At 30.8% G+C, this 22,644-nt stretch overlaps 1 protein-coding gene across 1 annotated transcript; it reads right to left on the minus strand.

The window, feature by feature from the left end:
• Positions 1-5,859: 5,859 nt before the first annotated feature.
• LOC105789135 (uncharacterized) lies at positions 5,860-10,790 on the minus strand. Its single transcript, XM_012616382.2, has 9 exons — positions 10,367-10,790; positions 9,888-10,088; positions 9,644-9,769; positions 9,461-9,498; positions 9,265-9,352; positions 6,956-9,151; positions 6,665-6,820; positions 6,462-6,520; positions 5,860-6,287 (listed from the first exon to the last, which is right to left on the minus strand). Exons 1-9 carry the CDS (start codon positions 10,442-10,444, stop codon positions 6,053-6,055), a joined length of 3,177 nt encoding a protein of 1,058 aa, XP_012471836.1. The 5' UTR covers positions 10,445-10,790; the 3' UTR covers positions 5,860-6,052.
• Positions 10,791-22,644: the final 11,854 nt, after the last annotated feature.

Consider the following 22,644-nt stretch of genomic DNA (forward strand, 5'->3'; position numbering starts at 1 on the left):
TATTTGCATTACAAAGTTTTTGTAGCAAATCTTTCTTATTTGGTATTGGGTATCTAATCCATTTTAAGGCTTGATTGAGAGGTTTGTAATTAATTACTAATCTTGGCGTTCCTCTTTCAAGTTCTGCATTTTTTATTACATAGAATGCTGAACAACTCCAAGGGGAACTGCTCTTCCTAATTAATTTTTTATTAAGAAGGTCTTGTTTTTCTTTTCTACAAAATTCTTCCATTTCTTTGTTCATTTGTATAGGTCTTGCTTTTGTGAGTATTTTTCTTTCATCAAAATCGTTTTCGTATGGTAATGTTACTTCATGTTTCTTTCTATTCCAAAAGGCATTAGGAATGTCAGAACAAATTGTTGATTCTATTTCTTTCTTAATTTGATCTATTCTTTTTGTATTTCTCTTTTCTTAATTGTTCGTTAATTTTTAAAACATATTTCTTCTTTTAGGAAAGAGATTTGTTTCGTTTGTAATTAATTAAATTATTAATTTGTCCATTATGAATGGATAAAGATTTTAATAGGTTGAGATTTCTTATTTTCGGTTTTTCTACAAAAGGAAATTCCACCTTAGTGTTTAAAACTTTAGTGAAGATAGAATTATTTGTTACTTTATAAGGTTTCAGAAGGATATGAATGGGGTTCCTAATATGACATCTTGGGTAATATCTTTTACCATTAAAAAACATGTTTGATATTTTATACCTTTGTTGGATATTTCCGCATTGGAATTTTGTAAGTAATTTTTAGTTTTTTACCATTTGCAGCCTTAAGAGATTCTGATGTTTTATTATAATATTTTGTTGGAATTATTCCTTCTCTAATGCAGTTTTGGTCCGCTCCTGTATCAAAAAAGGCTATTGTTTCTAATTGAAATTCATTATTTATGACAATATTTATTTTTATTAAATATCTTTGAATAGATACTTGATTAGAACCATCATATATTCTTGTGTATTTTCTTGAGTTCGAGTTCGCTTCGATGAACTTTTTTCTGAGGTTTCGTGTTTTAAGGACCTCATTTGTTCTTTCATTTCTTGTTGTTCTATTTTAAGCTGAGAAAGTTTTGATTTAATCTGTTTTATTTCCAACCGTAATTCGAGTTTGTAATTTGTCTTGGTTTTATTTTTCATATTTATTAAATATTATGTCTTGTATATTATACATTTTTATTGACTAGAAATGATTTCTTTTTCTTTTTCGGTTTATCTTTTAATGAGGATTTTAATTTCAAAAGGTATTCTCTTTTAAGCTCTAGGTCTTGAATTTTATCAATAACTTCTATCATAAATTCTTGATCTCTAGTTAGCATATTAATTGAAGGTTCATTTTCATCTCTAGAAGACTGGATGTTGTATGTAATTCGTCTATTTATAATTCATCTGTTTGAAGAGATGTATCATTTTCGAAGAAGTTGTTTCTAATAGGATTTCATTTAATTTTTGTTCTATCACTTCTTCTAAATTTTATTGATTTTCTTTTGATTTTACAATATTTTGAGATATGTCCTGTTTTCCACATCTATAACATTTTATTGTTTTATCAATTTTGTTTTCTGCTTTTTGTTGTTTCTTCCATTTTCGTATTTTTTATATTTAGGTTTTTATAATATTCTAAATATTCTTTTCCTATTTTTGACTTTTCAGGTAACATGTTTTTGAAGAAGCGTGTTCATTCCTCGATGTCAAATTGGTGGCGAATGATCCTAATTCCTTTCTTCATTGATATATTTCTTTCTTGAGTTGTTTTTGTAATTTTAAATCTTGACAAATTTTTAATCCTTCTTTTTGGGTGAAACTAATTAGTTCACCATATGTAAGCTTTTCATATGGAATAATACCTTTGTAATTTTCTCTTATCTGATTCCTAACTTTTTCTCCTAATAAAGTGGGAAGTCCTGCTAGAAAATTTTCTTTCCAAAATGGTTGTTGGTTATCAGATCTTTGCATGACTCTAGTTATAAAGACATCTTTATACCATTTAAAATCGGTTAATTTTTTACATTTTAAATTTGATAATAATTCTGAATTTCTATCTTTAAGATGAGAAGGATCTCCAATAAAGTGTTTAGAGATTGAGAAAATTAAAGTTGCTACTGCATCTTGGATTTATCTTCCTTGTTCGTCTAAAATAATTCTATCTTGGTCATCTTTTTTTATTGCTTTTAAAATTTCTTCTTGTTGGGTTTTTGTGAGTGCATGATCCCACCATCCTTTTAATTGACCATTAAATCCAGCAACTTAAAGATTAGCTATAGCATGATCATTGATTAATCCATTTTGATTTTGGGTTTTATAAACATTTGAAACCATTGTCATTTGTTGTAATAAACTAAGAATATTGTATTCAGAAATTTCATCTATATTCCATTCATAAATTGTATTAGCATTGTATTTATTTTGGAAAACAGGTTTTTCTTCTATGTTAAGATCAGGTGCAGTGATTTTTGGATAATATAATCTTTTTGGTTCTTTCCAAGCCATCTTGTTAATTTGTTGTTCATCTGACTGATCCGAGTCAGATTGGGAGGATTGGTGTAATGTATTTACTGAATATTGGGTTTGTATTGGGGTATTAGGGGCAATTAATCTAGACTTGTAGTTTTCTAAAGCGTTAAGTCTATTTTGGATTTCTGTTAAGAAATCATTTTGGGATTTTTGGAAAGCTTTTGGAATCTCATAAGGTGTGAATATTGGTTCTTTGGAACTTTTTTCGATTATCTCTTTTACTGGTTCTTTCTTGATTGGTTGACTTTCTACCAGAGTCTCAATATAATCTAATTGTTTTCCTATTGTATGAAGATTAATATTTGTATAATTGTTTTGTTCTACTATCATTTTGATATCTTTTGATGAGATTTGTTCTGCATCAGGAGCTCTCATTCTTAAAGGGTTTGCTTTTATTCCAATATTCTTATGAAGATATTGAACCTCCATTAAAGGGGGATGTTGAGATTCAATTTCTCCTTTATTAGTCTGCCATCTAGTATTATGCCTTATTATATTAACAGATCCTAAATAATATTCTTCAAATCATTCAAAGAATTTTATATAGACTTTATGAGTATTCATAAATCCATAATATTCTTGAAGAATGCTTTCTTTTTATCATTATAATTTTTAAAGTAATCTTCTCTTTTTTGCTTATTTTTGTTGGAATAGAAGTGCTTTCTACACCATTCTTTATTTATTTCAAACAATTTTTCTAAAACAAATATTTCTGAATTTTCTCTTTGTCTTGCATTATTAGTCATTGATGAATAAGTTAGTGACATGTTAGGTGAATTTTGAGGACTCTCTTCCTGTCTGGCATAGATAGGTTGAGCTATATTTGAGGAATTATCTATTCCTTGTTAATTGGTCCTAAATGTTGTTGGGATAGAAGAGACAAAGGCTCTGGCTGTCCTAAAATCTACTGTTTGTGTTTCTGGATTTGACTCTTCTTCTATATTTAGCCTCCTAAAAGCTGTGCTGGTACTTCCTATTTTGAAGGAGTGTCTTGGAGGCATTCTTTGTGGCCTATTGAATTTTAATTCAACTGTGCCATCTTGGTGCTGAGAAATTTCACTTAATGAAGTGTTTCTTATGGGGGTTGGTGCCACAGGGTCTGTAGCACCTTCAAGTTTCCACTTATCAAGAAAGTTTATCTCATGCCATTGTATTGTTCTGGGGATTGTGGTATGAGATCTTGTGGTGCATGTCTCTATTAAGAGGGTTTCTCCTTTTGGGCTTTGGAATAGAGCCTTGGTATTAACTACAGAATACATAGCTTTGAAATGGAGTCTATAAGCCAAAGTTAATACTTCTGTACCAGGAAGCATTTTGTAGTTATGGGTATGTATTTGGAGTGTCAAAGATTGTAAAATATTTTTATCAATCAAAGAAACCATAAAATTTGGATAACAATTAAAATGTATTGAGCCTGTACATAGGCTTGTTTCTATAGTTCCTAATAATGAGTCATTAAACATGATGTGTCTTTGGTCTCTTAAGACTACTAATATTGAAGTATTTTTAGTGGGTTCAACACTAAGAGGTTTGACCCCAACCTGGACTAATCCAAAATGGATGTATTTGTATCTTTGTTCTTTGAGTTTATTAATGACGACTTTATCTAATAATTGGATTGTTTCATATTCTTTTTGAATAGGTAAACTCATTTCTTTTGTTTTTATAACATAACTGCAAAAAGCATTTAAATTTTCAACAGTTGTTTTTTTGTAAACTTGGTTTGTTGGAACTCTTGGAAGAGTCCAATTATCAAATCTTTGGGGAATATTTTCATAATGTTCTTCTTGTTCATTAACAGTGTTGTTTGAGGTTTGGTCAGATTCTTGGGATTGATTAGAAACAAAGCTAGCAGAAGAATTGGTTCTTCTAAGGAAAGGAAACATGCTTTGTTTTCTTATTTCCTATAGGGGGTTCTACTATTTGAATCTCTGAATTAATTAAATTGCTTACAGGGATACTTAGTCCTTGACACGCCTAACCCATGGCTAACTGGACACTGTATCAATTCTCAGAAAAATAATAATACATTAATGAAGATAGTTAAACCAGAACTCAGAAATATTGAAAACAAATTGAATATTTTCTTAAACTTAGAAATACCTGGTCCTCCTTGGCTCTGATACCAGTAAATCCCAAGGATCTGAAGATCGAATTGGTAATGATATATTTGTAATTTGAAAGCTTAAGTTTGAAAACTTAATTTGAAAATTTGGAAACTTAAAAATTAAATTTTGTAAACTTAAAAGTTTTGAGAAACTTTGAGAAACTTTTTGAGAAACAACTCAAATGGGTAAAATCGAGTTCTGGTTTTCATTCACAAACTGATATATTATGTCTTGTATATTATACATTTATGTATTTTAAATAATTTTATTAAAATTCTTAATTTTTTTATTTTTATGTACCCTTTTTAATCTAATGCATTTCTTTTTCCTATTTTTCCATCACCGCTTCAACTACATTCCAACCTAAACACATCATTATTGTTTCTACCTCACTGCTACAATACTCGAATTTCACTATTCATCAAAATTGATCTCATCATCCATCTAAAGGTATCTTTAATTTTGGTGGCCAAATTTCAAATCAGAGGCGGTGCTAGAAGGATTGACGGAGTCCTCAACCCCTCCCCGAACTTTTAGCCTTTATAATTTATAAGTAAAGAGGTAATTTTCAGCAACTTTTCTACTCCATGTAAAATCCCATGGGTAAAGTTGGAAAACTGAAAGTTTGGGAAACGTGGAGCCTGATGGCTAGGCCTGGCTCTGACGAACCGGCTTGTACAAATTTCGTGACCCAAGCATTTAGTGGCCTATCAAAATTAAACAAACCAAGCTCAGGACCCACATTTAAAAACTAGTGATTTGAAAAACATAAGTGCCCAAAGCCTACCAGAATCTTAACCCCAAAAAAAAACCTAAAAATAAAAACTAGTTGTTGAAACTAAACTGGACCGATTGGTCGAATCAGGTCTAAAGCAAGACAACCCAATTCATCCACGAATTGGTACGATCAACCATCGAATTGAGAATCAGATGAACTAATTGGACTGGACTGGGCACCGATCACCTGACTAGTTTAACCATAAATTTAATTCTAAAAACATTGAAATTCCCACAATTCCGAAAAAAGACCCATATAGACTTCTTCACAGTTTTATGTACAAAATCCAATAATGTGAACCTGTTCTTGAATAGAAACAAGATATCTTTCTAAACTTGGCCCACCAAGAGGTTTTTCTTTAGGGTCTATTATTTTATCAAAAAATGAAATAATTATATTAATGGAGATTGTTACCATGATAACAAAAAAGAAAATATGGGATAGAACAAAACTCAAACCTGAATAATCAAAGGAAAACTTACCTACATTTGGAAACTAAAAAGGAACTGTCCATTTTTTTTTTTGTACAATTTAATTTATTCACTCAAAATAGGAACTGTCACCACCTAAATTTTTCCGTGCGGGCACACCAAGCTACTAGTTCAATTTTACGTTCCATTTTTTTTTTGTATAGGAAGATTTTACCTTTTTAAGTTTCAGCTCCTCTTGGTATTTTTTAGGGTACGTACAGTCATCACAAGCTGTTGTCGTGCACCTTCTACCTCCGCGAATTTGAGGCTTATCTCGGAATATCGTTCTTGCATATCCTTCAATTCATTTTCCATTGATTTGTTTCTTTCTCTTAATGATTCTAGTTCAGCTATCAATTCATCTTGGTTACCGTCTTTATCGACAATAGACTGTTCTTTCTCTGACAAACTGTCATACTTGCTGCGGATAAGATATCAATAGAAGTAATTGTTAGTCACTTTCTCTTTTCTTTGGTTTCTTTAATACTCTTCTTGGTATTTATTCCCTCAACTAACTAGTACAAGGAAGAATAGTGGAAAAAGGTACAAAAAGAACAGAGTCAGAAAATAGAGTTTTATATCTTCCAAGTCTTACCTTTTCGCAAAAGGCATTGATATAATGTCATTTGATGTATCCTCGGAATATTTACACACCTGCATTTTTATATATTTAGAACAAAATATAAGTCAAAGCTGGATATAATGACCTTCAAATTATTGTTCATTAATATTAGAGAATTCCCCTTAAAAATGAGTTCTTTTGTATCTTCTTAACAATCATGGTATAATGTTTCTGACCTTTTGGAGTTGGCATTTGCAGAAACTGGTGCTGCGCTCACTGAGTTCTTCTACTCTGCTTTCTAACTCATCAATTTTCTTCTGAAGATCCTTCTCCATTTCCAAGAAGACATTTGTTGACGTTTCTAAAGCAGTTTCCTTTGACTTTATTTGTCCCTGCCATGAGGAAAATATGAATCATATGAACACAAATTCTCCTTTTTCATACTCTGCTCCAGAAAAAAAGATGAACCGTGTGCAACAAACTGTTCCAAAGAGGATTTTAAATAAAACTCGAATGTGAAAATTTACCTCAAGCAGCATTACTTTCTCCCTTAGGCTTGCAACCTCTATAGGACTGAGAGGAACCATGGCAGATTTATCGTCTTCTAATGGTGTTTTTGTTCCATCAGAAACTGCCGCTCTTTCATTGCTCTCTTTCAGCTTCTTTTCCATGGTAGTAACAGCATCTTCCTTCTTCTTAAGGTCATCCTTTAATTCAACTACTTGCTTTCTGAGTTTTTCTTTCTCTACTTCAACCTCATACACCGACCACTTCAATTCAGTGCATTGTTTTTTGAGGGTGTCCAGCTCTGATTGCAAGGATTCAGCTGCAGCTTCTTTCTCAACCCTCATCAAAGCAATTGTACTCACCAGCTCATTTCTTTCTAAATTTCCTCTTTGATTCTGCACTTCAATTTCTTCAGCAAATGCTTTGATGTGATCCAACTCCAGTGTCAACTTTTCTGTCTGTTGAGCTTGTTCACGAAGGCATTTATTTTCTGTAGTCAGCTTGTCAATCTCAGCTTTTAGGTTCTGGATCTCTTGGGAAAAAGTCCCACTAACTTCTTCTTCATGCTTCTTTTGATGTTCAAGCTGCTTTGATTTATCATCAATTTCCTTCAACATCTGCACTATCTGATTTGATTTTAAATTCACTTGATTAAAAAAGTAACAGAGTTTTGCCTGATAATCCTCCTTAACTGATTGCAGCTCTTCGTTAGCTTTCTTGAGTAGTTCTTCCAGCTCATTTTTCTGCAAGCGTAGTTCACTAGCTTCAGTCAGAGCTTTTGTAGCCACCTTTTGATTTGCATCAGATGTAAAGGCCATCTGCATAGAGAGCCTTCTAAATTCCTCCTGCAGACTTTCAGCTGTATTAGCATTCTTCCATCTTGTCATTCGCAAGGCTTCCTCTGCTCGGATAGCTCTTTGCTCCTGCTCAACTTTGGCTTGTATGATAGATTCTAGATCCATTTCATATACTTGTGCCTGTTTCTCTAACTCTTCCTCCAAGCTGTTGATGTGGGTTTCTAGTTCGTTTATGGTAGTTAAAGAGTCAGAGGATTCTTTTGACTTCTTGTTGAGTTCACTTTCCAAGCACTCTATTCGGGCCTCGAGTTCATTTATGTTAGCAAAGGAAGATGGGCAATCGTACTGCATATTTAGTTGATCTTGCAGTTGGCTTTGCTCTAGTTTGTAGGAGATGTTGTGATTTTCCTGCTTCAGTATCTCATAGTCAAGTGCTAGCTGCTCCATTTGTGCCTCAAGATCATCTTTATCTCTCTTGTAGACCTCCATCTCTCTGTGAAGGTCCATGATCTTTTGTTCAAGTACAGAGGTTTCCTTGGTGTCTCTATATTCTTTAACGAGTTGTTCCAATTCCTTCTGCTCGTCATCATCATCGTCATCTGTGTGATTTCCTGAGATGATTACTCTCAATTCTTCAGCACTGACATGGGATCCTGATTTGTTATTGGGTGGATTGGATGCCTCCATATTCTTCGCATCCAGCATTTCTTCTAAGTTGTGTACAGCAAGAATTAACTCAGCATTTGACTCCTGCGTCTTCTGCATTTGTAACTGAAGACTGGAATTCAATGCCTTCTCATGATTCAACTCTTGTCTGATTTCTTCAACAAGAACCCAGGGGTCCCCACTCTCAATCTGCAGCCTGCTTTTCACTTTTGCATCATCCATTCGCTTCTCACAGACTTTCAGCTTCTTGCACTCTAATTTGAGTGCATCTCTCTCTCCTTTCAAAGTAACAACTTCCCTCGAGAGATCCTGCCCCCTTTTGCTCTCCTTTACAATTCGTTTCCTAAGAGCCTGTAATTCCAAATCCGACACATCCACTTGTCTGGACAAAGAAATGATCTCATTCTTGAGCTTTTCAATCTCATTATCTGAACCATGTTGGGAAATTTCTCGCGGAAAGGTGTCCTGAGAACTGTTTGAGTCATCAGTACTCATTCCAAGATCAGACCCTGCTGACCATTCCTCGTAGATTGCTGTGGAAGTAATTGATGTTGCTTTAGGAATAACTGAGGTGCTATTCATAGATGACAGATAAGGGTCCTGGTTGATGTTGTTGTTTCTCATTCCAAGTTCTTGTGGAGTATTAAGTCCAGAGATGCTATCAGAACTTGAAATGGTAATATCAGATCCACTGGATCCTCTACAGTTCCCAAGCAATTCAACATTGTGGGTGATTTTGCTGAAAGTCACATCCTGTCAGACAGATGATAAACAAAGAAACAAGTAAAACATGCAAATCCACTTTCAATTAACTTTTATATTAACAGCAGCAACAAGAAAACCGAAAATGATGATAAGTGCCTTACTTCAGTGGATTCGTTCTTAATGTTTTCATCGACCTTCAAGCTCCTATCTTGCGATTCAATGCTCGCATTTTCAATTTCTTCCACCTCTCTGTAATAATTATCAAAAAAAAAAGTCAACATTAAAAACAAACGATCCAGGCTCTGAAATAACATCCAATAACTACAAGAATTCAATAAGAATTGACAAGTCTTTTACCTTTGATCAGCATTTTCCTGCAGCCTCTGAATTGAAACCTGGTCCAACAGTTTGAATTCAATTTCAAAACATCAATCAACATAAATAATGGGGAAAGATTAAAGAAAAATCCCAACCAAAAGTAATCCGTGATGCATATAAATATGAGAGAGAAACAGAGGGAGTGAGAGTGAGAATACTAACATGCAAAATTGCTTTAGAATTTGAATTCTTAAATGGAAGAGAAACGGTGGAAATTTTAATTGCATCAGCATAAGCAGCAAAATCAATTGAAGCTTCCCCAACTAAACCTCCTCCTTTTCCCAATCCCTACAACAAACATATAAAATATTCACTACACCATTATTTTAAGGAACAAAAAAAAAAAAAAAAAAGATGCAACACATCCAAGACATGAATTCATCAAAAGTATACACTTATGTCTTACTGATGATATAATAAAATGGTAGATTCTTTCATTGATCTTCCCAGTCTTTGGATCCCGAGCAAATTTAACGGTCTCGTAAACTGGATTTTCCCACCGACAGTTACCGTCTAGAACCGTCGCCTTTTCTAGCTTTGTTCTCGGTTTTCCTCCATCGCCAGGGACCACTGATATCATCAATGCTTGCACATTCAACTGCGTAACCTAAATCACACAGAAAAAAACTATTAATATTTCAATATTCTTCAAACTTATTCAATCACATTACTGGAAAAAAAATTTAAAATATTTATCATTTAAACTGAGAAAAATAGCTCAAACAGCTTCAAGAAAATCAAATCGATTTCTTTTTTTTTTTTTTCAGTTTTAGCTGCAATTTCTGACTAATAAGCTACTAAAAAAAGTAAAAAGATGAATTTACAAGAAAATGTTCGATGAATACGAAATTCTGAAAGATAAAGAATTTGAAATAATGAGAGTACTTGAGTTGCATGGAACTGAAGCTTGAAGACGGCTTTGCTCCTGTTCTTGTCGCTCCTCCATCTCGCCGACTTAAACATCTTCTCCGCAAAAATCGCCGGGATTCCCGGACTCTCACCTGAGGTCCGGAAAATCCAGCTGGCAAGCCGTCATTCAATCGATCTCTCGATCCAATGCCGGAAATCCAATCCAAAATGCAAGCACGCACCGGGGAAAACAGAGCCAGTTACAGCAGTCCACACATAGAGTTCAACTGAACAGAACCGAGTTCGTTCAATTCGAGTGGAACTGAGTCAAAGACCGAGCCTAGAACTCAGAATCAAAAAACGCCTTGAAAGAGAACAGATCTAAAGAAGAGCTCTTTCCCTCTCTCTGTCCCTCACAGAGCCATTTGCAAGTTGTAACAGTCTCTCTGGTGGAAAGAGATTGCACGTATTTTATTTTTAATATAAGAAAAGGGAAAATTTTGGAAGAGAAAAAAATTGAAGGAGAAGCTTCTCTGTGATTAAATTAATTTTTAATCAAGGATTAATTAAAATTAATTACGTATTAGGTGAAAACATGTGTTTGTTTGTTTTGAGCAAAGGGAACAGTAAGTAAAGGTTATTAATTTGACATTAATGCCCCCATGTGTCAGTTTTGTTGTAGCAAATATTCCATGTTTCGGACGAGGGTGAAACGGGTAGTTTGTAAGAAAAAATAAAAAATATTAATTGATTTTGACTGTATTAGCCTAATAAGTTGGGATACGGTTAAGATAAAACTATAAAATATAATATACGGACCTGATGGACGAAAATGAAATTACATAGTCGAAATCCAAGAAATTTTACTATGGGTTAATTTAAAGAAGTCCTAAAACTATGAGTTAAATTATAAATCAGCCACTAAAAGTTGAAATATTCCAATTGAGTCCTCCAATTAAAATTTTCCGTTAATCTAGTCATCAACTTTGGCACTAAATATAAGTTTGATTTTGTCGTGTTTAAAAATATTTATTAATTTATACGTGATTAAATAAGGAACTATGTCAATAGGAGCGAAGCTAAAATATTATTTAAAGGGTCAAAATTGAATAATAAATATTGTGAGGGTCGAGGTATAATTCTATCATTATATTTATTTGTAATTTTATAAATTGTAAAGGATTTAAAGAAATAAATTTACCATGTTAGAGGGGACCAAGGTTACTACCTGTCCCTTGCCTTTGCCCCTGCACGTCAGATCCAAATCGATTTTTAATGCCAAAGATACGACTAAAGTGACAAAAAATCTTAATTAAAATGATACTTTAGTTTGAATATTCATTAGACTCTTCTTGAGTTTAGATACCACTTTAAAACACGATTTATAATTTAGGGATGTTTGGTGGAATTAAACATTTATTTTTTATACTTACTATGTTAATATGAAACTTTTGATCAATATTAAGTTGGTATCATAAGTTAATCGGGCATCAATTTAGTTAAAAATTACTAAAAAATCATTACTTTTACAAAGAAATAAATATTAATGTAAGGGTATTTTTGTCTTTTCTCCCTTTTTAGTAAAAATAAATACAACGATAGGATGTAAATTAGGAAACATGCATTTTAAACTTTTAACTTAATCATATATGTTCTTTTTTTATACAATGTTAGCCCCTCCCCAATCCTTAAATAGGAGGATAATGCGTTTCATCTCACTCGAACCCACGTCCTCCTACACTGACAACAATACTGATACCAATCGAACTAAGACTCAATCCACTTAACCCATTTTTTGTTAAATTGGTTTGAAATGGAAATGTTTGATTATCTACATTTTGAATTATTGGACATTAAAATGTAGTTAAAATACACTTCACTTTTCAACATCCTTTTCCTTCAAGGCTTTTTGAATAAATGCTTACATCAATGTGATACATGTGCATTCAATCCTTTTCTTCTTCCTCTTTGAATTTTACACAAATGTATCGTGTAAAAATTAAGTATGGGTATTATATTTTCATCATTGTTTGTTTATTAGTATTTATGTCATCTACTCTTTTCATTAAGTTAAATTATGTTGTTTTTATTATGTTCGAGTTATGGAGTTAATCTCTGTACTTTAATTTAGTTATTAATAGTCTTTATACTGATATGTAAGGGATAAACCCGATTAAACAATGAACAAAGTGAAAAAATAATAATCGAAAAGATTGAACACCCAAATTTTACGTGGAAAAACTCCTCAGGAGAGGATGAAAAACCACAGGCAAAGGGAGATTTCATTATAATAAATGAGAGTACAAAAGATGGAGAGAATTAAAAGAAAAATTCGAAGCCACCACAAGAAAAACACTTCGAAACAAAGAACAAAATTCTCTCCATCTAAATAATTTTTGTTGTGTAAAACCTAGAGTAACTAAGGGCTATTTATAGGTTGAAATTCGTAGCATATATGACTGCAACAATTCTAGGTTAATCAGGTTTAAGTGGGAAAGTAAAATATCATTTTAGCCACTTTAAAATTTTAAAATTATAAATTAATTTAATGGTAAAAATACAGTTTGTCCTCAAGATAATAAAATTGTAGTTTAATTCCTTTAAAAATTTAATTTTATATTATTTGAATGAAAGAGCAATATATTCAATTTTGGTAGGTTGAATGTGTATGTATCTCAAAATTATTTTAGTAATAAATGTTATTGGATTTTATTGGATTCTATTTTCTTTTCGTCTTTGAATATTATATAAATGGTAATAAATATTTAGAAAATAATGATAATAGCTGACCCCATTAATGTCATTTGTTAAATTTTGCCAATTAATATTGGCTGTAGCAATAAACTACAAAGTTTGGGTGCCGACGGACTACTCAAAATAAGAATCCAAAGATTTAGTAAATGCCAATTGCCACACTAATTAATGATTAATTAATTAACTAAACTTGTATTCAAATCACTAGAAAATGACATTTTAACCCCCAAAAAATACGTTTCAGCATCATATAAATTTCCCATTTTTAAATAAAATGTTTATTTTTTATTTTTTGTTAATTTGATCCTTATTTTTAGTTAAATTTGACCATTAAATTTTTTAAAAGTCAATGTTGATTAAAATATTAATTTTTTAATGATGTTGGTGTGACAACTTGTGTGATAGTTTATGTCTACTTCATACTTATATAACATTATTTGTCTTATATGTCGGCCGATAAATAATTTAAAATAAAAAATTGCAATTCAAAAATTATAAAAGTTCATTAAAAAAAAGAAAACATGAAATACACTTGAATTGTTATGCTTGTTGTCGGGTATATAAATTCAATGTTTTAATCAATATTTTTGTTAAAAAAATAATTCGACTCTTTTTGGAAAGTTAAGAGTCAAATTAATAAAACATGTAAACATTAAGAGCTAAATTTATCATTATACGAAAAATTGCTACCATGTTTTGTTCTTTTTGACACAATGGCTAGAATTATCCATAACCCCTCCCCAACCCAGAAATAGGAGGATAATACGTTTCAACGCACTCAAACCCACATCCTCCTGCATTGACAATAATACCTATGTCAATTGAGCTCAGACTCAACCGGCTTGTCCATTGAGATTTTTAGATTGCTTTTGCTTCTAAAATTTGTTTATTATTTAAAAATATTTAAAAAAAAAACAAAATAGTACAATTTGAATTACTTGATGTCCAACATTTATTGTTTTTTATATTAATAATCATACAATGATATAAAAATGTCAAATGCATTAATTTTTTATCCATGCATTATTTGTAGCTATCATGCATAATTATGGAATTTATTTAATGATAATTATGACGTGATTCTTTCATATGTTTGTTAGGTTTGGAATCAAAGTCAATTAGTTAAACCTCTCTTCTAATAAATTTGACAAAGATTTAGGTCTTTAATATTGTATGATGAAATGGGACAATATTGGACCAACCAAAATTAAATCCTATTATTCTTTAGCACCTTATATTATATGATAATATAATACAATATAATTCACGTGCCTTTTGGTTTACATTCTAATATGTTAGGTGGGAGGTTTGAATAAGATGAAGATGGCACTCTTTTATGACTTTTGGGGTATTATTTTATTTTGATAGCAAATAGTTCATGAACCTTTTTATTAGGTTAATATGTCTTGTTGTTCTTGAGTTATTAGATGGTTTTTTTCTTCTTCTTTTTATTAGGTTAATGATTATATTGATGTAGAGTTTGAAGTTGGACAGTTTGGGTAGTTCATACGATAATGTCGAGAGCCATAGCAAGTAAATTAAAGAATCAAGTAGATTTCGAAGGTGGGAGTAAGATGTGGTAGGGTAATTAGGTCACGTCCTGTCGCATCTTGACAATCATTTGTTTGGTAGCAAAATCTTTTATGATGTGATTTTTATGCATCATATATAACAGAAGGGTTTCGATAGGTTCTGGTTATAATTCTTTCGATGGATGAGTTCTTATTTGGAAAACCTTTTTTCGAGGTTGAGATGATTATTATAGTGGGGTTGGACTCAAATGATGATTATGTATTGTTATACCCCACCTGGTTTGGACACGTGGCACGTGAGAGGTTACGTGAGAAGCACCTACGAATGGTGCTCCACCTTACATTGTCCACCTGCTTTTAGTCAGTACACTCCTATAACAACTACATATTACCTTAGTAAGGAGAATATTAGAGCAGTACCACACTTGAAGACAACCCATGTATGACAACCTTGCCACCTAGCCGACCACATGATCACCGTGTCTAGGAATTGAAAGTGATGTGGCACTACTGTGCAAGAGACCTTTTCTCCCATCAATAACACGAAGCAATATCCTCAGCACTCTGCCTTTCTTGTATTCACAATCTTCTCTACCTCGTTTCCTTACTTTTTCGTCTCTTCGCTTATTTAAGTGAGTAGGTTTTTTTAGTACCACCACCTTCTCCTCTTTATATTCTTCTTTATTAATTAACATTTTCGATTATTAAATTGAAAGAGAGACAACCAACAAGACAACTGACCATACAAGTAAACTAATGTTATTTAATACATCGATAAAATTCGAAGAGAAATTGGTTTCCTCGATTTGTTCACTGCAGTAAACTTGTATTAATGCTGGCTCTATACTCGATAAGAAAAGTCAATCGATAAAAGATCAAAAAAAGAAGGATTAGGTAGAGAATTAACTTCTTATATGTGAACCTCAGTGATACTGGTATCTATTCCCAAATTTCACATACTACGTTTCAATCAAAGTTTACTTCTGAATCTCAGTTTTTATAATTGTTTGGTTGAATAAAAATATTTTAAAAATTTTTTAAAAAATTAAGAAAATTAGTTGAAATGGTTATTTTAGTTCGATCGGGTTAGTCTGATTGTTCAATCAGTTCATGAGTCAATTGATTTAACCTCTTACTTATGATTGATACCCTACTAACTCTCGATCTTCCATTCGTTTCAGTTCTGAAAACAATAGTTTGAATCACATGATAATCTTATTTGTGGTGTGTGAGTTGACAATGATTTATTTCGTGTATAACTCAATCGCAAATGTACTAAAAAATGTTATAAAATTGTAAATTGGGTGGTGGGTTGAGGTATGTCAGTTTTGAATCAATTTGGGTTGAGCTTATTTTGGATAGGATTTTTTTTTTTTTTTTGCGTTTGGGTCCTTTTAGGTTATAGCATTCAATTTGAAACTCGAGATTTTCATGTAATATATTTAGATCATTTTAAGTTTTGGTCACTTCAAGTTTAAATCATTTTAGATTATTTCTTTAGGTAATTTTAAGTTCGAACCAAATCAAACTTGAATCGGATAAGTTAAAGTGTTGAAATTTTATGATGAAATCGAATTATTTTAAAATAAAAATTCACAAATCTAGGTTGTATTGAGTTGCTTTGCATATCTTCTTTTTCTTTTAATTTAGCTTTAAAGCTGGCCATATCATGTGTTGGCGGTGAATAATACATATCTACATAGAAGTGTACCCACAGAGACGGAAACCAAAGGCAAAGCATCCTTCAACAAAGACGCCACTTCGGTTCAAAAAAGCCTGCCTTTTCACCATTGTTTGTTAGTCCCAGCAGACTCCACCCCAACAACCAGATTCCACTGTCTGCAAATACATAGAAATATTTTGGGTAAACCACACCAAGGTCATTCAACTTCAAAAAGTTACAAAATAGTTACTGAACTATTCAAATGTTTTCATTTAAGTTACTAGACTATTAAGCCGTTTTTTTTTTTAAAGTCCAACTAACAAGCTTCGAGCTACGATATGATGATTGGTATAGCAAAATAGTACCCACTAATGAGCAGAAGAACATATCTCAAATCCAAGCTGATTTGATAGTTGGTGTCAGAGATCGGAGAAGAAAGATGTTCGGATTTTGATTCGCAGATTGGTAAAATTTAAAACTGTTTTATGAATAAAACTAAATTTTAAAAGAGGAGAGAAAGTTTACCCTTTCAATTGGTGGCGGAGGTGAGAACGGAGAAGCTTATACAATAGTAATTTTAACAATTCAGTGATTTCAATGCAGACTTCTGAATAATTCAACCGTTTTGTAATTTTTTGAATTTGAATGATCTAAACGTAAACTTACTAATAATTAGTCATCTTGGATATAATTTACCCAAATATTTTTAATGTTACAATTGGCATAATGAACTTTGCATTATGATAAATTACAGACAAAACTAATGTTTTGATGAAATCGATGCTAGAAAGAGTTTTCTTTAATTTAACGTAAGGAACAGTAACTGCAACCTTGGAACTTGTCATGTTACTTTTTGGCCATGCTGTGCAACCCCACTAAGCATATAAACACATGCATTCAGACCAATGGCGAGTACTGTTGTTAGTGAAACCAAAATTTCAAGTGTTTCTTTTTAATGATTCGATTAGTGGCGAAGTGGATAAGTTGCAATGGATGGCTCTTAAGCTAAGCCACCAGCAGTGATTTATTGGGTCCATCCCCTTTAATGCACCGCACTACTACTTTCATCAATGTCCAATTCCCTTGTATACAACTTTTTAAGAGAGGTGGGGATTGAATTATAATTTTTTTTTTAGGTTGAAGTGTAATTTTTGTGAGGATTAAAATGAAATTTTTTTTAGTTTTGGACCAATCATAAATTTTTTTTCTAATTTTATCACTTATAAGTGGTTAAAAGGTTATCTAAAACTTGGGGGTTAAGCCCCTACTTGCCCTCCCTAGATTTGTTTCTAGCATCTTGGTTAAATAGTTTAGTTGTAATGTTTTTAGAACCAAATTGAATCGATCGATTTGACCAATTGGATTAAGAACTGGTCAGTACACTGTCCGAAATAAGGAAAAAATCAATTACCTCTCGAATCGGTACAGATTGAATTGCAATAGCGGATTTTGGGATTAAGTTCTGGGCCTAGTAAAATTTCCAAAAATTTTAAGAGTTTAACAAAAATTTCTTTAGAAAAAATTTTAATGAGAAATTTCAAAAAATTTGAGAGGCCTAGTTAAATTTTTCTAAAAAAAATTAAAATTTCTCTAAATTTTTAGGGGGCTCATAGGCCGTTATAACAATTCGCCTCTATTGAACTGGGCTAAAAAAACCAGTTGAACCGGATTTTATAATTTTGTAATTTTTTATTTTTAAAATAGTTTTATTAATTATTTAATAATTTATTTGATTTGAACCGGATAGAGTAATCGGACCAAGAAGTGGTAATATGATTGGTTCAGCTCCTCTTAAACCTAAATAATTCAATTTAACCCCTTTTAGCTCCTTCCTTAAATGAAATCAAAAAGGAAAAAAATTGAGCCCTCCTAAAAATTAGTAATTCAATAACAAATTTGTAGCTTTTACATCTTGATCTTTTAAAGAAAAAAACGATCTTGTCCCTCTATCAAAAAATTTATCTTTGCCTGTAACACCAATTTTGAATTTGATCCCTCAATAGCTCATGCTTATACACAGCTAGAACTTATATTAACTTTAAATAAAATAAAATAGAATAAAAATGAATAATTCCAAAAATTAAACAGATAAGTGCATGACTTTCCAAATCTGATTTTGAGAGGGGACCCTTAATCTAAATTTGATTTCATTATTTACTTTAACTTTACCATGAATTGCGTATAACAAAGCAGCAATGTCATGCTTTTTAGGGGCTAATGATTAAGCTATCAACAAATGTTCATCTCACAAGAAAGTTAGGGGACATTACAACCTTTTTGGCTTCAATAAGGGGAAGTTGAGAAAACTTGTCAATCAAATCAAGGACTAAATTGAATAAAAACCAAAAATTCCCAAAACCCTACATTGATTTTTGGATAAAAAAGTGAATAATTATATGAAACTTCTAATTTAAGCTAGAAAAAAGGCACATGATTTACCTAAGACATCAAAGTATCATACCCATTTTGTCCTTTTTTTTTTTTGAGTCTTTTTCTTTATAATTTCTCAATTTCTGTGCATGATTAAATCTTTGTTTTTTTAGTTTAATATATTATTTGATTTTTGTGTTCAGTTTTAATGTTTAATTTAGTATTTAAGTTTTATTATTATCACAATTTGGACTTGAGGGGTGTTTTGTCTCAAATAAATATTTGAGTTTGACTTTAATATTCAATTTCGTACCTAAACTTTTCTTGTCTTAATCAAGTACCTATATATTTTTTTTACTATAGTGCACGTGTCAAACATTCATTGGGCTACAAGAAGTCATTCAATCTGAGTACCAAATTAAACATTGAAACCAACCTCACGTATTGAATGTATGGTAATTGTTTTCTTTATATCTATTTATACTACATATTAAACCCTTAATTGAGCTGGTAGCATGACTCAATTGGGCACCGATTCAATTGATTAACAACTAAAACACCATTTCTTTTCAAAACAAATAATATCATTTTAAGGATGTTTTTGTTAGATCAATCCAGCGAGATCTTAAAGCGTCACAACCACCCAATCCTTCATACACATTGAGTTTTTGTGGCCTTCGTAACTCATTTTGCAACCGTATTTAGGAGTGAGTGATCGGTTTAATCGGTTGGTTTGGTCATTTTTTCCGAATCGATTTAATTGACTTTAACATGAGAAAATTGATTAAATTGAACCGATTTTGATTCAGTTGATTTTTTTTGTTAATCAACCTTGGTTTATTGGGTTGACTTTAGGGGTATTAGGTTGGGCTTATATGGTTATTATATATTATAGAATATAAATATATTTTAAATAATATAAGATAAATCGTTTTTTTCGATCAACCAACTGAATTAACTGATTAAATCAAGGTCAAAACAAATCGACCCGCTCCAATTGGCTAAATAAAAAATTGCTCTCCCCTAACCATTAATATAAGAGAACTACCCATAACTCCTCCTCAACCCTTAAATAAAAGACAAATGCACTTCAATGCACTCGAACCTACACTGACAAAAATGTCGATGCCAATCAAATTAAGACTCAATCAACAAGTAAATCTACAAATTAAAATATCATGAACAACTACAATAAAATTAGATGGAAATATGATAAATTTCAACATCAATGTATTAAATACAAACCCAATTATATACCTCACTTTACCATATAATAGCTTTGCACGAAAATAAAGCTGAAAATGACATAAAATTCTAGGAGAAAAATAGAGTAAAAAAAGCTGGTAAATGGGACCTTGAAACCATAATGAAGCATAATAAGTGCAAACATGAGAGACAACCCAAAGTGCTCACGTGAAGGTTATGCTATTTTGTAGGTCACATACAACCAAAGGGGCAGAGGGCAGTTGGGTCCCTAAACATCATTTTATTTCTTCTTTTTTCTCACAACACATTTCAATTTATTTGATTTTGGTCTTATTTGCATCATCACCTTACTATTCCACTCATTTTGTACATCTTTTTTTGTTGTTGTTTAGAGGTGTTGGATAGAATCTATACCTTATGAAATAAAAATGATAAACTAACAATACAATGTTTATAAATTTTTTATTAATTTACCGATTGAATCTTAACTCGATTAATATGTACATGGTTGTCAATACAGGAGGACGTGGGTTCGAGTGTGCTGAAGCGCATTATCCTCCTATTTATGAGTTGGGGATGAGCTATGAGTAGTTCTAGATATTGTGTCAAAAAAAGCATATATGATCGGAATCTATAATGAGAATATTCAAAAAAAATTGTATGGCTAATTTAATATTTGTAAAGAAGGAAATCTAAAATCGCGCTCTATTCTTTTTTCATTTTATTTTTTATTAATAATTATTTGTATTTACGAATAAGTTTTGAGTGTAATAATAAGACACATTGCACTTCTAGAAAAAAAACTTAGGTTTGAACATTGAAGGCAACTTTATTAGGAGGAGGTGCCACGAACCCTGAAAGCTTTAGTTTGCATATGGACCATAAAATAGATATGAATGATACTTTGATTACAAAAAAAATAAAAATAAAGGGAGGGATCCACTTACACAGTGTAAAAACTAAAATAGTTTTACAGACTTCTGTAACTATTTATATGATTAATTTTTTAACGATCTAGCTGCTGAATTTATCAATATAGTTGTATTTTTCATGCATGTAAATTTTCAAACAGATCGACATCCAGATCATATCGATCTGAAATACTTTATATATTAATATATATTCAACGATTAGATTCTTTTTACATAAAATATATAAATAGTTAGAAGTTTCAAATTTATATCAATTTAACATGCATGATCTATATAAATAGACCATGAAATATAGCATTTGGATCGTCAATATTGATCATATAAATAGTTATGGAAGTATATAAAACTACTTTAATTTTTACATTGTGTAAGTGAGTCCTCCCCAAAAATAATTATCTATATTATTTATTTATCAATAATCATTTTAAGAAAAAATTATTAGTTAAATAGTTTTTATATTATTTTTGTTTTTCACTCATATAATAAATGTGGATACACTATTATTTATATAAATCCAAACTTAAATTTAATTTTATTTAAAATAAATATTTATTTAGTTTAAAATTAAAAAATTGATAAAGGAAAAAGTTATTTAATGTATGTTTGACAATCATTTTAGTTTTTAATTTATATAAAATTTTCAACAAAAAATGTTAATAAGGTAAGTAGGTAAATAGCTACTTAATTATCACTTAGTAGAAAATATTAAGTTGATTTTATTTTATTAAAAATTGAAAGAAATTATCATTTTTTTAAATGAGATATTCAAATTAACATATTTATCTCTCATCCAAAACTATTCAAAATAATATAAATTATTATATTAATAAAATTAAAAATAAAAATAAATAATTTTCAAAAATTAATATTTAATTTTATCAAACAACATAATTATATTCAATGCTTATATTTACTAATTTATCAAAGAATTTTCTAACATAAAATTAATACTTATAAAATTCAATGAAAATTCAATAGTTAATTTTTCAAGTACACTTAAGTTTTCAGTTTATCAAACAAGCCCTTAGAGAATATATATATATATATATATATATATATTTATATATATATTTATATAAAAGCTCATTTAAAAATAAAATAATTGAAGATTTTCAAAAAAAAAAATTTCCTTAAAAAAACTTTGGGACACTCATTTTTATGTCTTAAAAAGGGAAAAAAAAATAACCCTATAGTGTATGAAGTTAGGCCAGCTCTTTAAAATGTTTGGGCTATTGGACGTTTTAGCCTACCCACTTTCCTTTATATCAATTAGGTCCTTTCAATTTGGGCCTCTTATGATGAGAAGAAAATCAGAAATATATAAATTATTTTTTTCATTACAATATGTTTATGTTTTTTTTTTCTTTTTATGTATTATTTAAATTAATCATATTAAAAATAGATATACTATTTATCATATAAATATTAAAAAATGTTAAATTTCTTTTTGTTTAAAATTTAATAAAATAAAAATATGTAATGGTAGTGAAATCTATATAATTATATTTTAAAAATAAAAGATAACAAAACCGACATGTCTAAATGGCTTGTGTTAGCTAATTATAAATATACACGAGGTTAGATAAAATTTGATATTCATATTTTGGACCGGGATGGGCTTAGAAAATTAAGTACAATGTCGAAGCCATACATGAGCTCTATCAAATCCGACTCATAAACACCTCTACAAGCCACCGACCAAAGGTGTTTATGGGTCGTTAAGCTTAGTTCGAGCCAGTACGATATTAACATAATTTATAATTGTCTAAGCAAAACAATATATAAAATTAATTTATGCTATTTTTCATTTAATATTTAATAATTTTGTAAACTACTTACGTAACCACTCAAGTTTTA

This window comes from Gossypium raimondii, chromosome 2 (genome assembly GCF_025698545.1).
Source record: "Gossypium raimondii isolate GPD5lz chromosome 2, ASM2569854v1, whole genome shotgun sequence".
In the NCBI taxonomy this organism is placed as follows: Eukaryota; Viridiplantae; Streptophyta; class Magnoliopsida; order Malvales; family Malvaceae; genus Gossypium; species Gossypium raimondii.